Source organism: Drosophila rhopaloa, unplaced genomic scaffold (genome assembly GCF_018152115.1).
Source record: "Drosophila rhopaloa isolate 14029-0021.01 unplaced genomic scaffold, ASM1815211v1 contig_156, whole genome shotgun sequence".
Taxonomy (NCBI): Eukaryota; Metazoa; Arthropoda; class Insecta; order Diptera; family Drosophilidae; genus Drosophila; species Drosophila rhopaloa.
The window spans coordinates 382,783-400,680 of NW_025335035.1; the positions used below are offsets into that span (position 1 = coordinate 382,783).

General features: G+C 42.1%; 1 protein-coding gene across 4 annotated transcripts in view; it reads left to right on the top strand.

Moving 5' to 3' along the window:
- LOC108044588 (dnaJ homolog subfamily C member 16) overlaps positions 1–17,898 on the top strand; it is a 605,143-nt gene that overhangs the window by 206,172 nt on the left and 381,073 nt on the right. For all 4 annotated transcript variants that reach the window (XM_044457445.1, XM_044457448.1, XM_044457447.1 and 1 more), the window contains one exon: positions 12,599–12,779. In XM_044457445.1, the coding sequence (XP_044313380.1) occupies positions 12,599–12,779 (181 nt within the window). The remainder of the gene's footprint in view (positions 1–12,598; positions 12,780–17,898) is intronic.

Consider the following 17,898-nt stretch of genomic DNA (forward strand, 5'->3'; position numbering starts at 1 on the left):
AAGCAGTTCCCAAAAGAACAGAATGCAGCAAAAACAAAGACAAAGTCAGGCGGCCGTTTCGTATTACTGCGTGGCCCGAACAGAAAGACACAGAAAAAAAACAACCACAATAAATCAAATTCAAAGTTAAAAGGCTGATTTCCACTAATTGTGTTTGATTTTCTATTTGTTGGTTAGTACGTTATACTTACAGTGTATTTTTTATTTATTACTTTTTATTTTTTAAACACGGCGATTAATATTTTTCGTATTTGTCGCATAAAATATTTGCAGATAAAAACTTGGGAACCTTAAAAGACTGGGAATTTTTGCAGACTAAAAGTTAAATAGCCGGAGGAGTCCACTTTCATTTTTTGTGAAATGGTTTTCCTATCCTAGTTTCCCTCTTCGGTCCGAATTTATGCGGGTGGGTTTTCCGCGAGCTGGGCGCCAATTAGTATTTACTCCGTAGAGGTTCCCTCGCAGCCGTCTCCGTGAAGGTAGCCGGTTGGCTGTTGTCATCCGTCGATAAATTAGGAAGAATAGGGTGGAAGGGTGACTGCCCTTCTTTACCTGCTGGCCTAGAGACTCAGTCAGTGTGAAATAATAAGATCTTTAACGGCGGTAGCCGGAGTTAAATATTATCAGAGCTGGTGCTCTTTATTCAAGGCTTTGATATAAACTGAATTGAAAAGAAACTTAAAGCTAACAAAAGACTCACAGCGGCCACGCAAATATGCAGTGCTTGTCGTCTGTGCACGAGCATCCGGGCTAAATGCTGGATCAGCAGTTTCGGCCGAAGCTAAATAACAACAAAAGTCAGCGGCTGGTCCATTGACTTTTGCTGGTTTATGTTGACTTGTTAACTACTCCCCCTTTGAATTAAGGCCGCCCTCGGCCGCCGCTATCTCGGTGATGACTTCCTTCAGCTGTTCCGCAGATCTTCTTGCCTTAAAGGAATGGAGATAGATCATGAAAATGGCAATCATCGCACAACATAGAATTCCTACTATGAGCATTGCGCGATATTTTAGATTGGTCCCAATATCCTTGTCGAACTCTCGAATGAGCTCCACATTACGTTCGTTTAATCGATGAAGGTAAGGGAGGCTCAATACGTCGTGATTGATGGTAATGTTAAGCAATGGTGAGCTTGCAACTCCTGGAGTTCTTCTTTGGATCTTGTCAAATGCGACAAGGTGAGTACCGTGCAGCCAGACCTCAGTACCATTGTCTACCCGGACTTTAGCTGTTTGGTCGTTGACAATGATTATTCCTTCATCGACTCGAGTTATGGGTTGTAAGTCGGTTGGTTGGGTCTCGCAGTGCGCCAAAACACCTGCATAGAGTTCTCTAGCGCAAGAGCTGCCTGATGATATTTGGCAGAACGTAGCTCCTGGCGACACGGTACAATCCTTAACGGTGTGGACTTCTCCACCACATGTTGCCACAACATTGTTCGGTATCCGCAGCATGATATTATGGTGAGTGACGGGTAATATTGTGACTTTCTTACAGGCGAACTATACCTTTGGAAACTTAACTATGAAATGCAAGGAATTGGCAGATTGTAATATTTTAACGGACGCTACGGACAAGAGATCCCTTATGGGGGTATTAGTGGGTTCCTCAAGCCGAAAGGTTTGCAGTGTGAGTCGCGTATGCAAATTCTTCCCATACTAATACCTCACCATCAATGATGGGAATGTATTTAGCTCGCGAATAGTCGACGATGTGTGCCGACACCATAGACAGGGATAGTAGGATGATAAGTCCGCACCTGTGTAATGATCCTTGATGTAATAATTTTTTCCAGGAATGTTATTCTAACATAACAAAAAAAACAAGAGAGAACGCTATAGTCGGGTGCCCCGACTATCAGATACCCGTTACTCAGGTAAAGGGAGTGCGAGGGAGATGGAGATAGAAACTTTGATCACGCATAACTTTTTAACGAAGGGTCCGATTTGAAAAATTTCTTCTACATTTCGATAGGTATTGATAAACAAAATAAAACTGCATTTTTTCTTTTCCGAAATATTAAAATTTTTAAAATCGTATATAAGCGATTGTGGGCGTTAAAGGGGGCGTGGCACCTTTTTGAAACAAACTTGCGCTGCGTAGGAACTCCTAAAATCTACATGCAAAATGCCAATCTTCTAGCTTTTATAGTTTCCGAGATCTCAGCGTTCATACGGACAGACAGACAGACGGACAGACGGAGAGACGGACAGACGGACAGACGGACATGGCTAGATCGACTCGGCTAGTGATCCTGAACAAGAATATATATACTTTATAGGGTCGGAAACGCTTCCTTCTAGCTGTTACATACTTTTGCACGAATACAATATACCCTTTTACTCTACGAGTAACGGGTATAATAAGTAAACGGTTGTCAAGTGGCTAAAAATGTAAAAAATTAATCTTATTTTAGGTTAGCTTTGTGGACCACCCTCCCCTTAATAAGGACCGTGGTCCCCAGGTCCGCTTCAACGGCTTTCTCCTCACACAGCGGTGTGAGTTTATTGCCAAGTCTTCGGTTTGTTTTGACCAAGACTTTTTCGCCGACCTCGAATACTCTGTTTTGCCGGGAGGCATTTTCCCTAGTCCTGAGAGTGTTTTGGGATTGTAATTTTTTATTTTGGACTTCCATCTGCGGCTCGTCTGGGTGTGTTTGCACAATGTCGGCTGGTCGTTTGTTAACAACCGAGTGTATCGACTTATTGTATTTGGCGGTGACCAATAAAATTATCTCTACAGTGTCCGTCATTCCCTTGTCGATTTTCAGGCATCGCGCAAGTTCCACAAGGGTACTATGAAAGCGCTCTACTTGCCCGTTTGAGAAGCTGTGGAGGGGCGGTGCATTTGCAATGCTAACGCCAAAATGGCTGTCGAGCATAGCTGAGATAGTGTGTGAATTTAATGATGGTTCATTATCACAGTAGACTACCCTAGCTCTTGGGAAGAAATTCATAATTTGTAGTAGAGCCGGTTTGAGGTCTTCAATTGTCCTTGAGTGGACATGTTGCACGACGGCAAACTTCGAAAACTTGTCGATGCAAGTAAGGAAGTATTTTTTATCTGTAGAGAAAATGTCAATATGTAACATTTCTTCTACATGAGAGGGGATCGGTGTCTCGCCGAGCTCCTGTTTCTTTGGTTGCCTGTCGTACTTGGCTCTCTCGCAAGTCCTGCAATTCGCTACGATTTCAGTAGCTAATTTGGCCATTTTTGGAAAGTAGTACTCGGAGAGTACCTGCTTTACATTTTCCTGGGATGACCTGTGGGCCCTGTTGTGTTCGACGGTGAGGATTTCCCGTCTTTCGCTGACTGCAAAAATGTCTGTTACACGATTTTTGCAATGCCAAAATTTTGTGGCCGGAAACTGCTGAACCAGTTCGTCCTGTACCATTGCCAACGTGTGCAAGTCGCAATAGATAGCGTTTACGCCTTTAGGAACGATTACATCTGCGAGCTCATCAAGTAAACTCTCTATGCAGGAAAAATTAATCGCATGCCGTCTCTTGTTACCAAAAAGGACGAAGCTGCGTTTTGACGGGAAGCGTGCCTCCTCCAAGATTATTTGGTTTTGGAAGCAATTTAATGGCTTTTCCGTCGTCTCGATTGTGTGTGTCAGGGAGAGTTCGCTGTGTATAGTGGCCGCGCACTATTCAGCTTCTTGCTCCTCCATGACATTAAGTTGTTGTCGCGAGAGTGCGTCGGCAACTAGATTTTCCTTACCGGGTTTGTAAAATTTTCGCGCTCCGGATTCGTCAATGCGCGCTTTCCATCTTTTAATCTTTGCATTCGGATTGGATTCCGATACTGCAAAGGTTAATGGCTGATGGTCTGTGAAGATGTTTATATCTTTGACCGCGTATAAATAATGCCTTTGTTTGGCCAGTGCCCAAATTATGGCTAATAGCTCCCTTTCGTTGGTAGCATAGTTAACCTCTCTGTCCTTCAATGTCCTTGAGATCATTGTAATCGGACGTCCCTCTTGGGACAGCACTGCACCAATGCCATAGGCCGAGGCATCTGTCGTTAGATCGATCTTTTTATAATCGGGGTATCTGAGCATGACATCGTCAGACGCCAAGATATTTCGAAGCTTCTGAAACGCTTGTTTTTGCGCTTCAGAGAACTGTACCGGAATGTTTCGTGACCTGTGTCTACTAACTGTTCCGTTTTCCCCTTTTAAGATTTCCGAGATAGGTCTTGCTATTGCCGCAAAATCCCTAATAAAGCATCGGTAGAAGCTAGCCAGGCCCAGAAATGACCGTACCTCGAATACATTCTTGGGCTCCGGAAATTCCTTGATGGCCTTTACTTTCTCTTGGTCAGTGGTAGCACCATTACAAGTGACTATAAACCCAAGAAAGCTGACACTTTTCTTAAAAAAACTCGACTTTTCTACAGACACTCTCATGTTTGCCTCGTACAGGCTCTTTAGAACCCAATCTACGTGTTTAACGTGAGAGTTTTCGACCTCCGAGAATATTATTACGTCGTCAACGTAAACATAGCAAAATTTACCTATTTGCTCTCGTAGGATGTCATCTATGGTCCTCTGAAAAATGCTGGCTGCATTTTTGAGACCAAACGGAAGCCTTTTAAACTCATATTTACCCCCATTTACTGAGAACGAGGTTTTTTCTCTGTCTCGTTCCGCGAGCGTAATCTGGTGATAGCCAGACTTAAGGTCCAGCGTTTAGAAATACCTCGCTTTGCCGAGATTCCCCAATATCATTGAAATATTTGGCATGGGGTACTTATCGGACACGGTCCTTTCATTTAATTTGCGAAAGTCGATGACTAGCCGCATTTTCTTATTTCCGCTTTCGTCGGTCCCTTTTTTGTCTACCACCCATATTGGGTTGTTGTAGGGGGATGCCGACTTTTGAATTATTCCATTTCTTAGCAGATCCTGAATTTCGTTGTTGACAAAATCCGCTGCTCCCATGGGGTACGGGTACAATTTTGCGTATATGGGCTCCTCGTTAACTGTTCTGATGGTAGCTACCACCGAAGTGTTGTAAGGTAAAGCCTCGTTAGGGTCTGCAAAGGCCTTTCTCCGGGTCCTTAGCATCTCTAAAAACGCATTCTTTGCCAAAGGCGGTGCATCTGAACAATCCACGCTGGTGAAATTGACGTCAGTGCACTTGTGGAAATCGATCTGCTCGACCTCGTTGCCCCATTTTAGGTGACCGGAGGCTAGGCAGAGTGATGCCCCTGCCTGTTTTAACAGGTCAAGGCCGATTATTCCGTCGAAGGAAGTCAAGTCGGGTAGTATAATGAACGTAGCCTTTAAATTAAACATTGATACGAAGCATTTCTTCATAACTTTGGTAGTGCCATGGATTGAATGTATTGGGAATGGGGATTCTACGGGGCGAACGCCTTTCAACCCTTTGTGAGGTCGGATGAAATTTTTTGACGCGCCCGTGTCGATAAGAAACCTCATATCGGTCCCCGCTACTCTTCGTCTGATGACGGGCAGCAGGGATCTTCCCCTAAAAAATTAATGACATCAGAGTCATAATCTGTGATGATGTCATCATCGATTTTCTCCGCCGCCTTGGAAGCCGTGCTGGCGTATGACCCTGGTTCATTTCCTACACCCTGGGTGACGTGATTTACCATTTGGTGTTGCTTTGCTTTGGTTCGATCGGACGTGGCAGGTCTCCGATTTTCGTAGGCTTGCGTTTGAACGGGTGGAATTATTTTTAAAGTGAAGGATCAATGTCCATAGGTTCTGAACTGTAACTTCTGTTTTGGAAGTTATTATTGCGCTGGTCGGAATGGATTTGCGCCCTAGTCTGTCTAGAAAAGTGCGGGTTTTTGCCGCCATCTATTTGAGAGTCCGCCGGCTGATGGTTTTTTACCTGTTGCCGATTTTGTATTTTTCGCCTATTTTGCGATCTTCTTGGCTTTTTGCAAAGGTTGCCGCGAAGGTGTACCTTTCATGGTTGGACTCAACCTCCTAGGGCCAGGGCCGTCGGCAAATCTTTAGGTTTGGCCGCAAAGAGCACGTCTGTGAGATTTCGCCTAAGTCCTGATATGAATACTCTCAGAGCGTCTTCCCTGAATTTGTCACACAGAACTTTTGCCATACCCGAACCATGTGACATATGCACCTTATTTGTTAACAAAGTGAGTTTTTTCTCTACTTCGTCATAATAGTTTAGCAGAGTTAGGCCCCCTTGCCTTAAAGTTCCTAACTCCTGTTCGATGACGTGCATCGGTCGTTTATCACTGTACGTGAAATCAAGGCGACTTATTATCGCGTCAAAATTCAGCACTGTGCCAAACGAGGACCGCATCGGCAGGGCCCCTGACCTTGCTTCTGATAATGATAACTGCCTGGTAGTGGCGTGAGCTACCATTATATCGTCTAAAAATATGATAAGCGGCGACGGCCGCTTGTCTCCATGAAACGTATGAATCTTGTGCCCCTGAAAATTCTGGCAGGCACTTGACGGCATCCAATGGCTCGTCACATCGAACATTGTCATTAATCTCTATAGCTTCATATGTTGTAATTTCTAAGGTTTGGGCTGGCTTCGGTTGTACCCTAACTTCAGCCACTTGAGCAGCGAGCAGCTCGATCGTCTGCCGCAGCTCCAGCTCTCTTTGGTGATTTTGCGCGGCCTGCTCTGCCAGCGCTCTGCCGACGGCAGCGTCAATCAAGCCCCTAAGCTGGTCGGGATCCATTTGTACTGGGGGGTAGAGGGGCTTGCGTTTTACTGTAAGGCTGTGACTGTGATTGCTCTCTTCGCTCCCGGACTCGGAGTCGCTAGAAAAAACTTTTTTGTTCCTATACTGACGGAAGGCGTCGTTCATGAGAGCGACTGAGAGCACTCTTACAACTAAACGTTTGCATAAGCAGTTCCCAAAAGAACAGAATGCAGCAAAAACAAAGACAAAGTCAGGCGGCCGTTTCGTATTACTGCGTGGCCCGAACAGAAAGACACAGAAAAAAAACAACCACAATAAATCAAATTCAAAGTTAAAAGGCTGATTTCCACTAATTGTGTTTGATTTTCTATTTTTTTATTTTCCTTACGAGCTGGGCGCCAATTAGTATTTACTCCGTAGAGGTTCCCTCGCAGCCGTCTCCGTGAAGGTAGCCGGTTGGCTGTTGTCATCCGTCGATAAATTAGGAAGAATAGGGTGGAAGGGTGACTGCCCTTCTTTACCTGCTGGCCTAGAGACTCAGTCAGTGTGAAATAATAAGATCTTTAACGGCGGTAGCCGGAGTTAAATATTATCAGAGCTGGTGCTCTTTATTCAAGGCTTTGATTTTAAACTGAATTGAAAAGAAACTTAAAGCTAACAAAAGACTCACAGCGGCCACGCAAATATGCAGTGCTTGCCGTCTGTGCACGAGCATCCGGGCTAAATGCTGGATCAGCAGTTTCGGCCGAAGCTAAATAACAACAAAAGTCAGCGGCTGGTCCATTGACTTTTGCTGGTTTATGTTGACTTGTTAACTTATACACCCAAAACCAATTTCTAAATTAACTTTAAGCCAAAACCTTTGGTTATTTATACATATATAAAACCAATTTCGTTTTGTAAGTAAATTTAATTTACTGTCTTCAATGGCGGGTATTTCTTTAGAATGATTTTACAATGCCTTATGTTTTATTTTTAATTTATAAAATAACACGCAAAAGTCTGCGTACATTACAACCTACACTTTAACAATAATGTATATCCTTTTTAGTCTTTTTATAAACCCGTTACCAGTTTTTATACCCGTTACTCGTAGAGTAAAAGGGTATATTGTATTCGTGCAAAAGTATGTAACAGCTAGAAGGAAGCGTTTCCGACCCTATAAAGTATATATATTCTTGATCAGGGTCACTAGCCGAGTCGATATAGCCATGTCCGTCTGTCCGTCTGTCTGTCCGTATGAACGCTGTGATCTCGGAAACTATAAAAGCTAGAAGATTGGCATTTTGCATGCAGATTCTAGGAGTTCCTACGCAGCGCAAGTTTGTTTCAAAAAGGTGCCACGCCCCCTTTAACGCCCACAATCGCTTATATACGATTTTAAAAATTTAAATATTTCGGAAAAGTAAAAATGAATTTTATTGTGTTTATCAATACCTATCGAAATGTAGAAGAAATTTTTCAAATCGGACCATTCGTTAAAAAGTTATGCGTGATCAAAGTTTCTATCTCCATCTCCCTCGCACTCCCTTTACCTGAGTAACGGGTATCTGATAGTCGGGGCACCCGACTATAGCGTTCTCTCTTGTTTCATCTCCTCTGCAGTAATTTTTCCTATTCCTCTACAATTACAACCTTGAAAATTTTAAACCATTGCAGAGGCTATTATAATTTTGGTCAAAAGTGTGCAACGCAGTGAAGGAGACATCTCCGACCTAACCAGCAGAGTCGATATTGCAGGTGTATATAAGTCGGAATGAACCGGATCGGGCGACTATATCAACTAAATCCCATAGGAACAATCGGAAAAAAAAATTCAAAAAAATTATAACTTTGTTGTTTTTAATTTTTTTGTTCTTTGGGATTTGATAATATTTAAATATTATTGAATTACGGGTTTAATTAAATTTATATCATAATGCTCATATAAAAAAATCGAAAAATAAATTTTTTATTTATCTAAATATTCCTTTGAGATTAAGTAATTACTTACTGACTCAGAATTACGCTTTTAGTTTTATCAAAATCGGACAACAATATCATATAGCTACCATAGAAACGATGGAAAACTGCAGCGCAAAAACGACATGGCTTCATTGTTTTTAGTAATAAAGGCATAGAAATCGAAATGTAGTCTATTTGTAATAATTGCAAGGGTATGTAAACTTTGGCTTGCCGAAGTTCGTTCCTTTCTTCTTTTGATAAGAGGTTTGGCAATGTCTTTTCTATTTTTGGTAAAGCTTTTCTCAAAAAAATAGTTTTGGACCAAAACACAATTTACGAGACTCCACCTTTAAAAAATGTCCTATTTTTAAATCGAACAAGAAAGGGAATTAAATTGGGCATCACAATAAAAAATAAAAAAATTCTTTCATGTTTTTTTTTTCTTGAAGAGAGTATTGTAAGGCTGTTTCTCGGCCGGGGTACAGATCTCAGTCGGATCCAAGAGTCTTTTACAAGAAATTTGTAAATCACCGAAACACCGGACTAGAGAGTTCCGTTCTACAGGTGAACGGTGCCGGATAGTAAGGGGACAGAGGGATTCGACTCGATTGACCGGCCGGGACGGGTGTCAACGTGCCAGTCTCCAAACTACTACAGAGACCCGACACTAGGTTGATAGATCGGGCGGGACGGGTGTCCACGTTCAAATCCCAAACTACGTAGGAAAACTAAGGCGACGGATACGGCGGGACGGGTGTCCACGCGGAAATCCCAAAACTACGTAAGGGAGTGGAGACACTACCGGAGAACGGATCCGACGGGACGGGTGTCCACGCGCAAATCCCAAACTACGTAAGGGAGTGGGGAAACTACCGGAGAACGGATCTGGCGGGACGGGTGTCCACGCGCAAATCCCAAACTACGAAAGGGAGTGGGGAAACTAGCGAAGAACGGATCCGGCGGGACGGGTGTCCACGCTGGGGGAACTACTGGACAGAACGGGAAGGGGTCCGCATTCAGGTCCGATGGTACTACTAGAAGCAAAACTACGGCTACTGTGGCGAACGGGAAGTATGTCCACGTTCGGGCCCAAAGAAGCTGTGAGAATGAGGTTAGGTTTCTTTTCTAACTACAAAATGAAACACGATCGGGAGATGTGATTAAACAATCGTAACACTTTATTGAGATGTCCTCACCCGAGTTCGCTGCACCGTTCTGAGCGTATGAGAACCTATTTGTACTAACCTCTTTAATGTCACCCGCGATCGGCAGCGTAACACTTGGCCAAATTAAACCGGCGGAACACTCGCGATGAGAAAGCTATGAAAGGTCGCGTTAGGCGTCACGATTGGCCTGTCTTGCGAATAAGCTTGCGGAGCACACGTGGGGTCTCGAAGTTTCGCTGAGCCGTGTGCCGATCACACGTCTTCCTGGTTCCGCGATGCCAAGAGAAGTCACGCTGTCCGGTTGTTGTATGATCGCCTACCCTTTTCCTCCTTTTTCCCGCATTCGGGAATTCTAGTATTTTTCCACTACTGATATCTCAGCTCCTTGCTTTTCTAGTATTAAATGTGTCTTGGCAAAATATCGGATGGCGTTGCCACCCCGGGATTTGAACTTAGCTATAACTTCTTTAATCTCACTATGTCTTAATATTTATTAAACTTCATGATATTTCTCTTACAACTATTATAAAGAAAAGAAAAACCATTGTGGCGTACTCGCCTCCTAGGCGGGATCGTCCGATCCGGCTCGATCTGACTTATATATATTATTCGCAATAGAAATGCAACTTTTGGGAAAGTTTCAAGCAGTAGTCAGTCAGTCCGTTTTTTACGCAAACTAGTTCCTGAGTTTTAAAGCTATCTGAGTGGCGACTTTATCATATAGCTCCATTAGGAACAATCGGAATAAATTTTAGAGAGTATAACTTTGTTGTTTTTTAATTTTTTGTTTGTTCTTTAAACTTTGGTAATATTTAAATTTTATGGAATTATAGTTTTAATAAAATTTAAATCGTACATTTATAATATATAGCTCCCATAGAAAAAAAAATGAAAAATATATATTTTTACTTTAAGATTTGTCAAAATCGGACAACAATCACTTCACTGTTTTTAGTAATTTTTTTTTTTTTTCGCGCGAAGTCCCACGGCCTACTTACCCGCCCAACCGACCGAGAGGCGCAGCCTCTACAATGATTTAATATTAGGGGAATATAATTTCTAATTAATGTGTATTATAAGGTTATAAATGAAGACAGTACCAAGCATCGTTCTACGGTTGGCTAGGGAGGGTAAGTTAATCAACAGAAGTCTACTAGAATAAGAAGGTAAGTTAAGATTTGCATCCCAGTTTAGGCGCCGTAAAGCAAAAAGAAGAAAGTTTTTTTGTACCGATTCAATACGACCAATATGTATTTCGTATTGCGGACTCCAGACGGGAGACCCATACTCCAGAATCGGACGGACAAACGAAATAAATAAAGTTTTAGTTAAATAAGGATCATCGAATTGTTTTGACCACCTTTTAATAAATCGAAGCACTCCTCTGGCTTTATTAACCATGGACGAAATGTGGTTTGAAAATTTTAGTTTAGGGTCCAAGATCGCCAAGATCTACAAGATTTACAAGAGTTATTCTATCCAAAGAGCTGCCACTTAATGTGTAAGTCGCGTATATCGGATTGACCCGATAAAAAGTCATCAGCTTGCACTTGGATGCGTTTAAATTTAGTAAATTATCTCGGCACCAGTTTTGAAAATTATCTAGATCGGATTGCAAGTCTAAATGGCAGGAAATGTCCTTATACTGCAGGCACAACTTAACATCGTCTGTACGCGAGAATGACTTATAATTGAGGGAAGTTCGTTAATAAATAATGTAAAAAGTAACGGACCCAGATGGCTCCCTTGTGGCTCCGTGTTGTTACCGGAGGTAACACGGAGAATTTCAGAAATTGAATTTTAAAAAGGACCCTTTGTGACCTGCCATTCAGATATCTTGAAATCCATTTAAGCAGATCAACTGGAAAACCTAACAGGTCAAGTTTTTGAATAAGAAGTAAGTGATTTACAGAGTCAAATGCTTTACTAAAGACAGTGTAAATGACGTCTGTTTGAAAACTACTATTGAAGCCTTTTATCACAAATGTAGTGAGCTCTAGAAGGTTTGTGATTGTGGATCTACGTTTAATAAATCCGTGTTGACAAGGAGAAATGATTGATCTGCAAAGGTGCTGCAAATGAGGAGTAATAATTTTTTCAAAAAGCTTAGGAATAGCTGACAACTTAGAAATACCTCTGTAGTTACTGGCTTCTAACTTGTTACCTTTTTGAAAAGAGGAATAACAAATGATTCCCTTCAAATATTTGGGAATTGGGAGGTTTCTAGAGGTAAGGTAAACAACTTGTGAAGAGGTTTGTACAGGGCCTTAGCGCAATACCTAAGCACGCACCCAGGAATACCATCGGGCCCTGGCGAATAAACAGGCTTAATACTTTTTAAGTGTGTCAACTCTTTGCTAAACCAAGGTGATTTATTGGAAATTGACGGATAGTACCACGGAACACAGGAATTGAAAAATGAGTTTATTGCAGCGTAAAAAACATTAACTGCATCGGACATATTATTGCATAAGTAAAGATCAGACCAATTAAAGCCAGAAATAAAATTATTTAGCCTCAGAAAGTATGCCTTGCGAAAACAATGCATTCGTTTGGATTTTTCTGATATTTCTTCTATAACTCTACCCGTATCAAATGAAAGTTCGATTGTAGGGTGATTGTCGGCTTGACAAAGTTAGCTTCCTTTCCTGGTTTTGACTCTTTTTATTCTAATACAAAAATATTAACCCGTTGTCGAATTGGGGAGCAGATTTAACGATAAAGAGAATTAGTATTTTAACAGCAGCTTTACATATAAACTATATATATTATCAAAATTGATATTTATATTTATATATATTATTAATTAAATCAATTTGTTTTTACAGAATTTATTCGCAAAAAGTTACCATTTAGAATTGTCCAACGCGTCGAAAATGACAATATAAATGATTTTCTTGGAGGATGGATGGACAACAGAGTACGAGCTCTAATTTTTCAACCTCGCAGTTTGATTAGGCTGCGATACTTACTAACCGCCTTTGAATTCTACGACCGCGTCGCTTTTGGGTAAGACATCTCTCTTACTTATATACATTAATAGGTATTAAGAACTTTTTATACCCTTGCAGAGGGTATTATTATTTCAGTCAAAAGTTTGCTACGTAGTGAAGGAGACATTTCCGACCCTATAAAGTATACATATTCTTGATCAGCATCACCAGGAGAGTCGATCTAGCCATGTCCATCTCTCCGTCCGCCGTCTGTCCGTCCATCCGTCCATTTTAAAGCTATCTGCTTGAAATTTTCCTAAAAGTTGTCATTCTATTGAATGTAGTATATAAGTCGGAACTACTATATCAGATAGCTCCCATAGGAACATCGGAAAAAAATTTTAAAAAAAAATTATACCTTTGTTGTTTTTAATATTTTTTATTTGTCGTTCTTTGGGATTTGGTAATATTTAAATATTATGGAAATACGGTTTTAATTAAATTAAAATCGAGCAACAGTGTCATTTAGCTGCCATAGAAACGATGGCCAAATGCAGCGCGAAATCGACATAGCTTCATTGTTTTTAGTAAAATAGGCATATAAATCGAAATGTAGTCGTTTTTTAATAACTGGAAGGGTATATAAACTTCGGGTTGCCGAAGTTTGTTTCCTTTCTATATATTAAAAAAAAAAAAATTTTAATTCTTGGTTTTGCTTTACACTTTTATATTGACACCTGGATACTAAAAATAATTATTTTTATCAATTATTTATATTAATTTAGTTGGTCTACGATATCGCGCGCTATATGTTATGGTGGATAGTCAACGATATTGTGATTTGTATTTGAGTTGGTTTAATATAACATATGTAGTACATAACTGACTGCAGCATGGTAGACACACATACAACAATTGATTATAAAATCAGCCTACTTTATCATGTAGCTACCATAGGAAAAATAACAAAATAATAGAAAAAATTTAATTGAATTTTCAAAATATAGATTTTAATTTCACATGCAAAAATTGTTATCCGTAATCAATTTTTTTCTCAATGCAAATTCTTAAAAAATCGCAGTCAATCGAGGATATTTTTATTACAGAATTTTGTAGACTGGTTATTTCATACAACGAAAATGGACATAACAATTTTTTTGCGACAGGTCCCCGGGCTAGTAGCGGCAGGTCCCGGACACTTCTTGTGCCTTCAGGTTTTTTGCGCTCTCATTCTTATTCTCATTTCTCATTGCACGAGTTCGGTCGTCCAGTCGGACAGACGCGCATTTTGAAGAAGGTTGCGCCTGCGCTTGAATTGGTCTTTATATGTATGCGTGTTCATGCATTCTCGTTCATGCATTCTCATACGTGCATGCGTGCGTTTATTTTCATTCGATGCGGCAAGAATATTTTGGCTTTTGCTACTTTTAAGACTTGATACCCTATCAATACGGCCGTATTTATTATTGGGTTAATGATAAAAATAGGAATAATATAAGTTATGACCAGTCATGGTCAGAGGCACGCTGGATTACTCCATAAGTTGAAGTCCCTGCTCCCGACCGGCCAATTCCTCTTACTAAAATCATACTTGCTTGATCGAAGTTTTATGGTCGAGGTAAGAGGGGAAAGGTCAAACATTAGAACTGCTCGAGCTGGCGTTCCACTGGGAAGCGTCCTGGGTCCCATTATGTACACTCTGTACACTTCGGATCTGCCATGTCCTACACAACCAGGCACACTTCTGGCCACCTACGCTGACGACACTGCCTTTCTTGTGAACTCCTCCTGCCGAGTCGAGGCATCAAGGATCACTCAGGACTTCCTGGATCTGTACGGCAAGTGGACAAACAGGTGGAATATTGCTATCAATGGAAGAAAGTCGCAGCATTGCAATTTTACTCTTAGAGGAAAGGTGCTTCCTAGAGTTGAACTCCACCATATCACCATCCCGCAATCACCCCAGGCGCAGTACTTGGGTCTGATCCTGGACAAGCGGCTCACCTGGAAAGGGCACATCCAAAAAATTGCAGCCACCTGTCGCACTAAACTCAGGAAGCTGAATTGGATGCTTAAGCCTACGAGCAAGCTCAGCCTTGGCAACAAAGTGTTGCTCTATAAATCAATTGTGGTGCCCTCAATGACCTACTGCATCCAATTATGGGGCATGGCTTCAGACTCTAATGTGGCTAAAGTTCAAAGAGTCCAAAACCGGGCGCTGCGCAAAATTGCAAATGCGCCCTGGTACATCAGAAACGACGCCCTTGCAAATGACCTCCACATTCCTTCTGTCAGGGAACAGATAAACCGCCACTCGAGTCGGTACAACGATCGACTCGCTGTCCACACCAACCACCTAGCAGCTTCCCTGGCCAACCCGACGTGTAGAAGAAGACTGAAGCGAAGACACCCCGCCGATCTCTGGACAAGAGGATGACTCAAGTCCTTAAGCATTAACCATTTACTGTTAATTTGTTATAAAATTTGTTAATCTGTTATGTTTTCACGTTATTTGTTCTTTATTATTCCCAACGTATTATAGCCATTTAGTTGGTTGATCGACGTTAATTAAATCTATATGTTAAACTAAAAAAAAAAAAAAAAAAAAGTTCAGATCGGGGGTACAAACCGAATTAATTCTAACAATCTTATTTTGGTTGCTTGTTGGCTTGGGCAGCGCCGCGACGTCAGCGTACCGCTGGCAGAGCGGTTGCGGAAATATCCAAGCCGACACCAATGGTTTTAGGTGTCTGATCTAATGTGTTTCTACACTCCAGATGCTAACGCTGCACTTATGCCTGGGCTCGGCGAAGGGTAGGGGTAGCGGCGGCTATAGCTGAGGCAGCTAGCCGACGGTCGGTGTTCTTCCGTTATTGCGCTGCTGCCGATGCAATTCGATCGCTGACGTTGTTGACATTCGGTCGCTGGTTCGCTGTTGCTGTTGCTGGTCCCATATCTCAGCGGCTTTATTACAGCCACTTGGAATTATAGCCACTTGAATATTGTTGCCGTTGATGGCTGAGTGGGATGAAGGGAATGGGTTCCAGTTCGTAGGTGGCCGAGAGGGGTGAATAGAATGGTGCGGTGTTCGGTGTCGTAGGGTTCAAGAGGAGTAAAGGGAAGGGGGCAGTTGGCTGGTGTTAACTCCTCCCCACCACAAGATCTGTGTCCCACAGATCATTTAGGCCTTGATTGCAGGTTCTCAGGCGGGTCCCGCAGCTTAGGAATTCCTTTGGTCGACGTTACTTTTTTCCAAACGAGGTGTACTGCTGTCATGATGGAGAGAGCTATGACTATTTCTACTGAGAAAGATATCAAAATCTCATTGGACATGACTGACAATCTTTTCAGGTTTTCCATGCTGAATTCGTGGACGTACTGCAACGAAAGCTCGTAACCCGTGGTTTTTATTTGGGTTAGTACGGCTGGCATTGCCATCAGGTGTGTTGACGAGTAGCTGCTGTAGTTCCGGTCACCAACCCTTCCGGTACGAACCCTCCAAGTGATGTTTCTTGATGGGAGTGGATACCGTTCCGTTGAAATTTGTTAGAAAGCTTGTCCCGTCGTCGATGAGTTCCACTGTTTCCTGGTTGGTCCTCAGATAATCACATTCGAATTGGCCTTCTTTTAGAAATCTCGTTATGCAACTATCCTCATCCAATTTGAATAGGTCTTTTTCTCGGCACACGGTTGTGTTACCGATCGATATGCAATTTCCGAGTAGCGCATATGTTTCCAGGCTGTCCATTGCCAGTGTGGTGTACTTTAGTACAACTTGTTTGCCATCCGATGTCGTCGGGTAAATCTTCATCAATCGATATTTCCTGTCCACCACTTTGGGCATCGCCAGGATATACAGGAGAGTAGTCCCGTTTGGGAGGATTGTAGGTCGGGAAAACTCAACTGCTTCCACGACGTTTTGATAAGGGAGGCTGTCCACCTCTGCCAGAATCGTGTCGACTTCCTCGTGGTCCAAGAGGTTTGTGTTGACCACTCCAGTCTTTCCTAGTTGGCAGGCTCTCAGTATCTTGTTGACTTGGTCCGCTATTATGATTGCCTTGTGAAGAATGGCTGTCGTCACGTGGAAATTCCCTTCTATTGCGTTGACTTTCCCTATCACGTCATTCAGCTTCTGGATTGATTCTTGTGCTGAATCAAACAGCTTATCGTTGATCCGGATTTGTTGGTTGTTGTTCCTTGCCAGGCTGTCTTCTTCTTTCAAAATGGCATTCCAATCTGATTTGTCCGGTGATCCCGCGACCCATTTCCAAGCTGATCCTAGCCAGTCGATCGAGCGTTGCCTTCGTGACAGTGCGCTATTCATGCGCGAGACCTCTTCTGAAGCTTGCTGCAGGTAATGGTCAAGCAAAGCGCGGATCCGTTGGTCCGTGATTAACTTCGCTTCGTCTGCTATCTGGTCGATGAGCTGCTGCATGCGCCCTAGATTTATGATGTGAGCCAGTTTGAAGACGCCATTGGTTCTCCAGACGGTGCCTTGTTGTAAGGGGACGACCGGTGAATCATATTTGAAAATATGAAGGGTTGCCGCCACATAGATTGCGGACGCGCTTATAGTGTCAGCAGAAGGTTATATGTAAATGTAGATTCTTATAATTATTCTTCCTTAGTCTAGGTGTCTGTATTCGTGTTTTCTTGTGTTTTATCATAACCCTTTATCCTTTAGTATAGTTTTTCATCTTAATCTAGGTGTTGCTTAACTATATACCGTGTCACCCTGTTCGTAAGAAATTAGGTCGCTTCAATTTTTATTGCGCCCATTTTTGGTTAGCGTTTGTTTATGTTCTATGAGACCTCGAATATTTTCAAAAGTTTGCTGTTTGAAATTGGACAAACCCCGGTAATTTATTCTGGAGGTACGATTGAAAAAAATATCCACTGGTTTTTTATTCGTCACCGAGTGGACAGAGTTATTGTACCTGTCTGTGACAATAGGTATAAGTTCTGTGGGTTTAAAAGTCTGATATTCGCCTTTCAAGCATCGATATATTTCCATGAAGGTAGAATGAAATCTTTCTACCTGGCCGTTTACCTCGCTTTTTTGAGTAGGAGTATGGTATAACTCAATTCCCAGTGTTCGCAAATAATTCAGGACAGTTGGGCACAGAAGACCTCTTTCGTTGTCCGACTCTATCATTCTAGGTGCGGTGAAATAATGAAGTGCATCTAATAGTGTC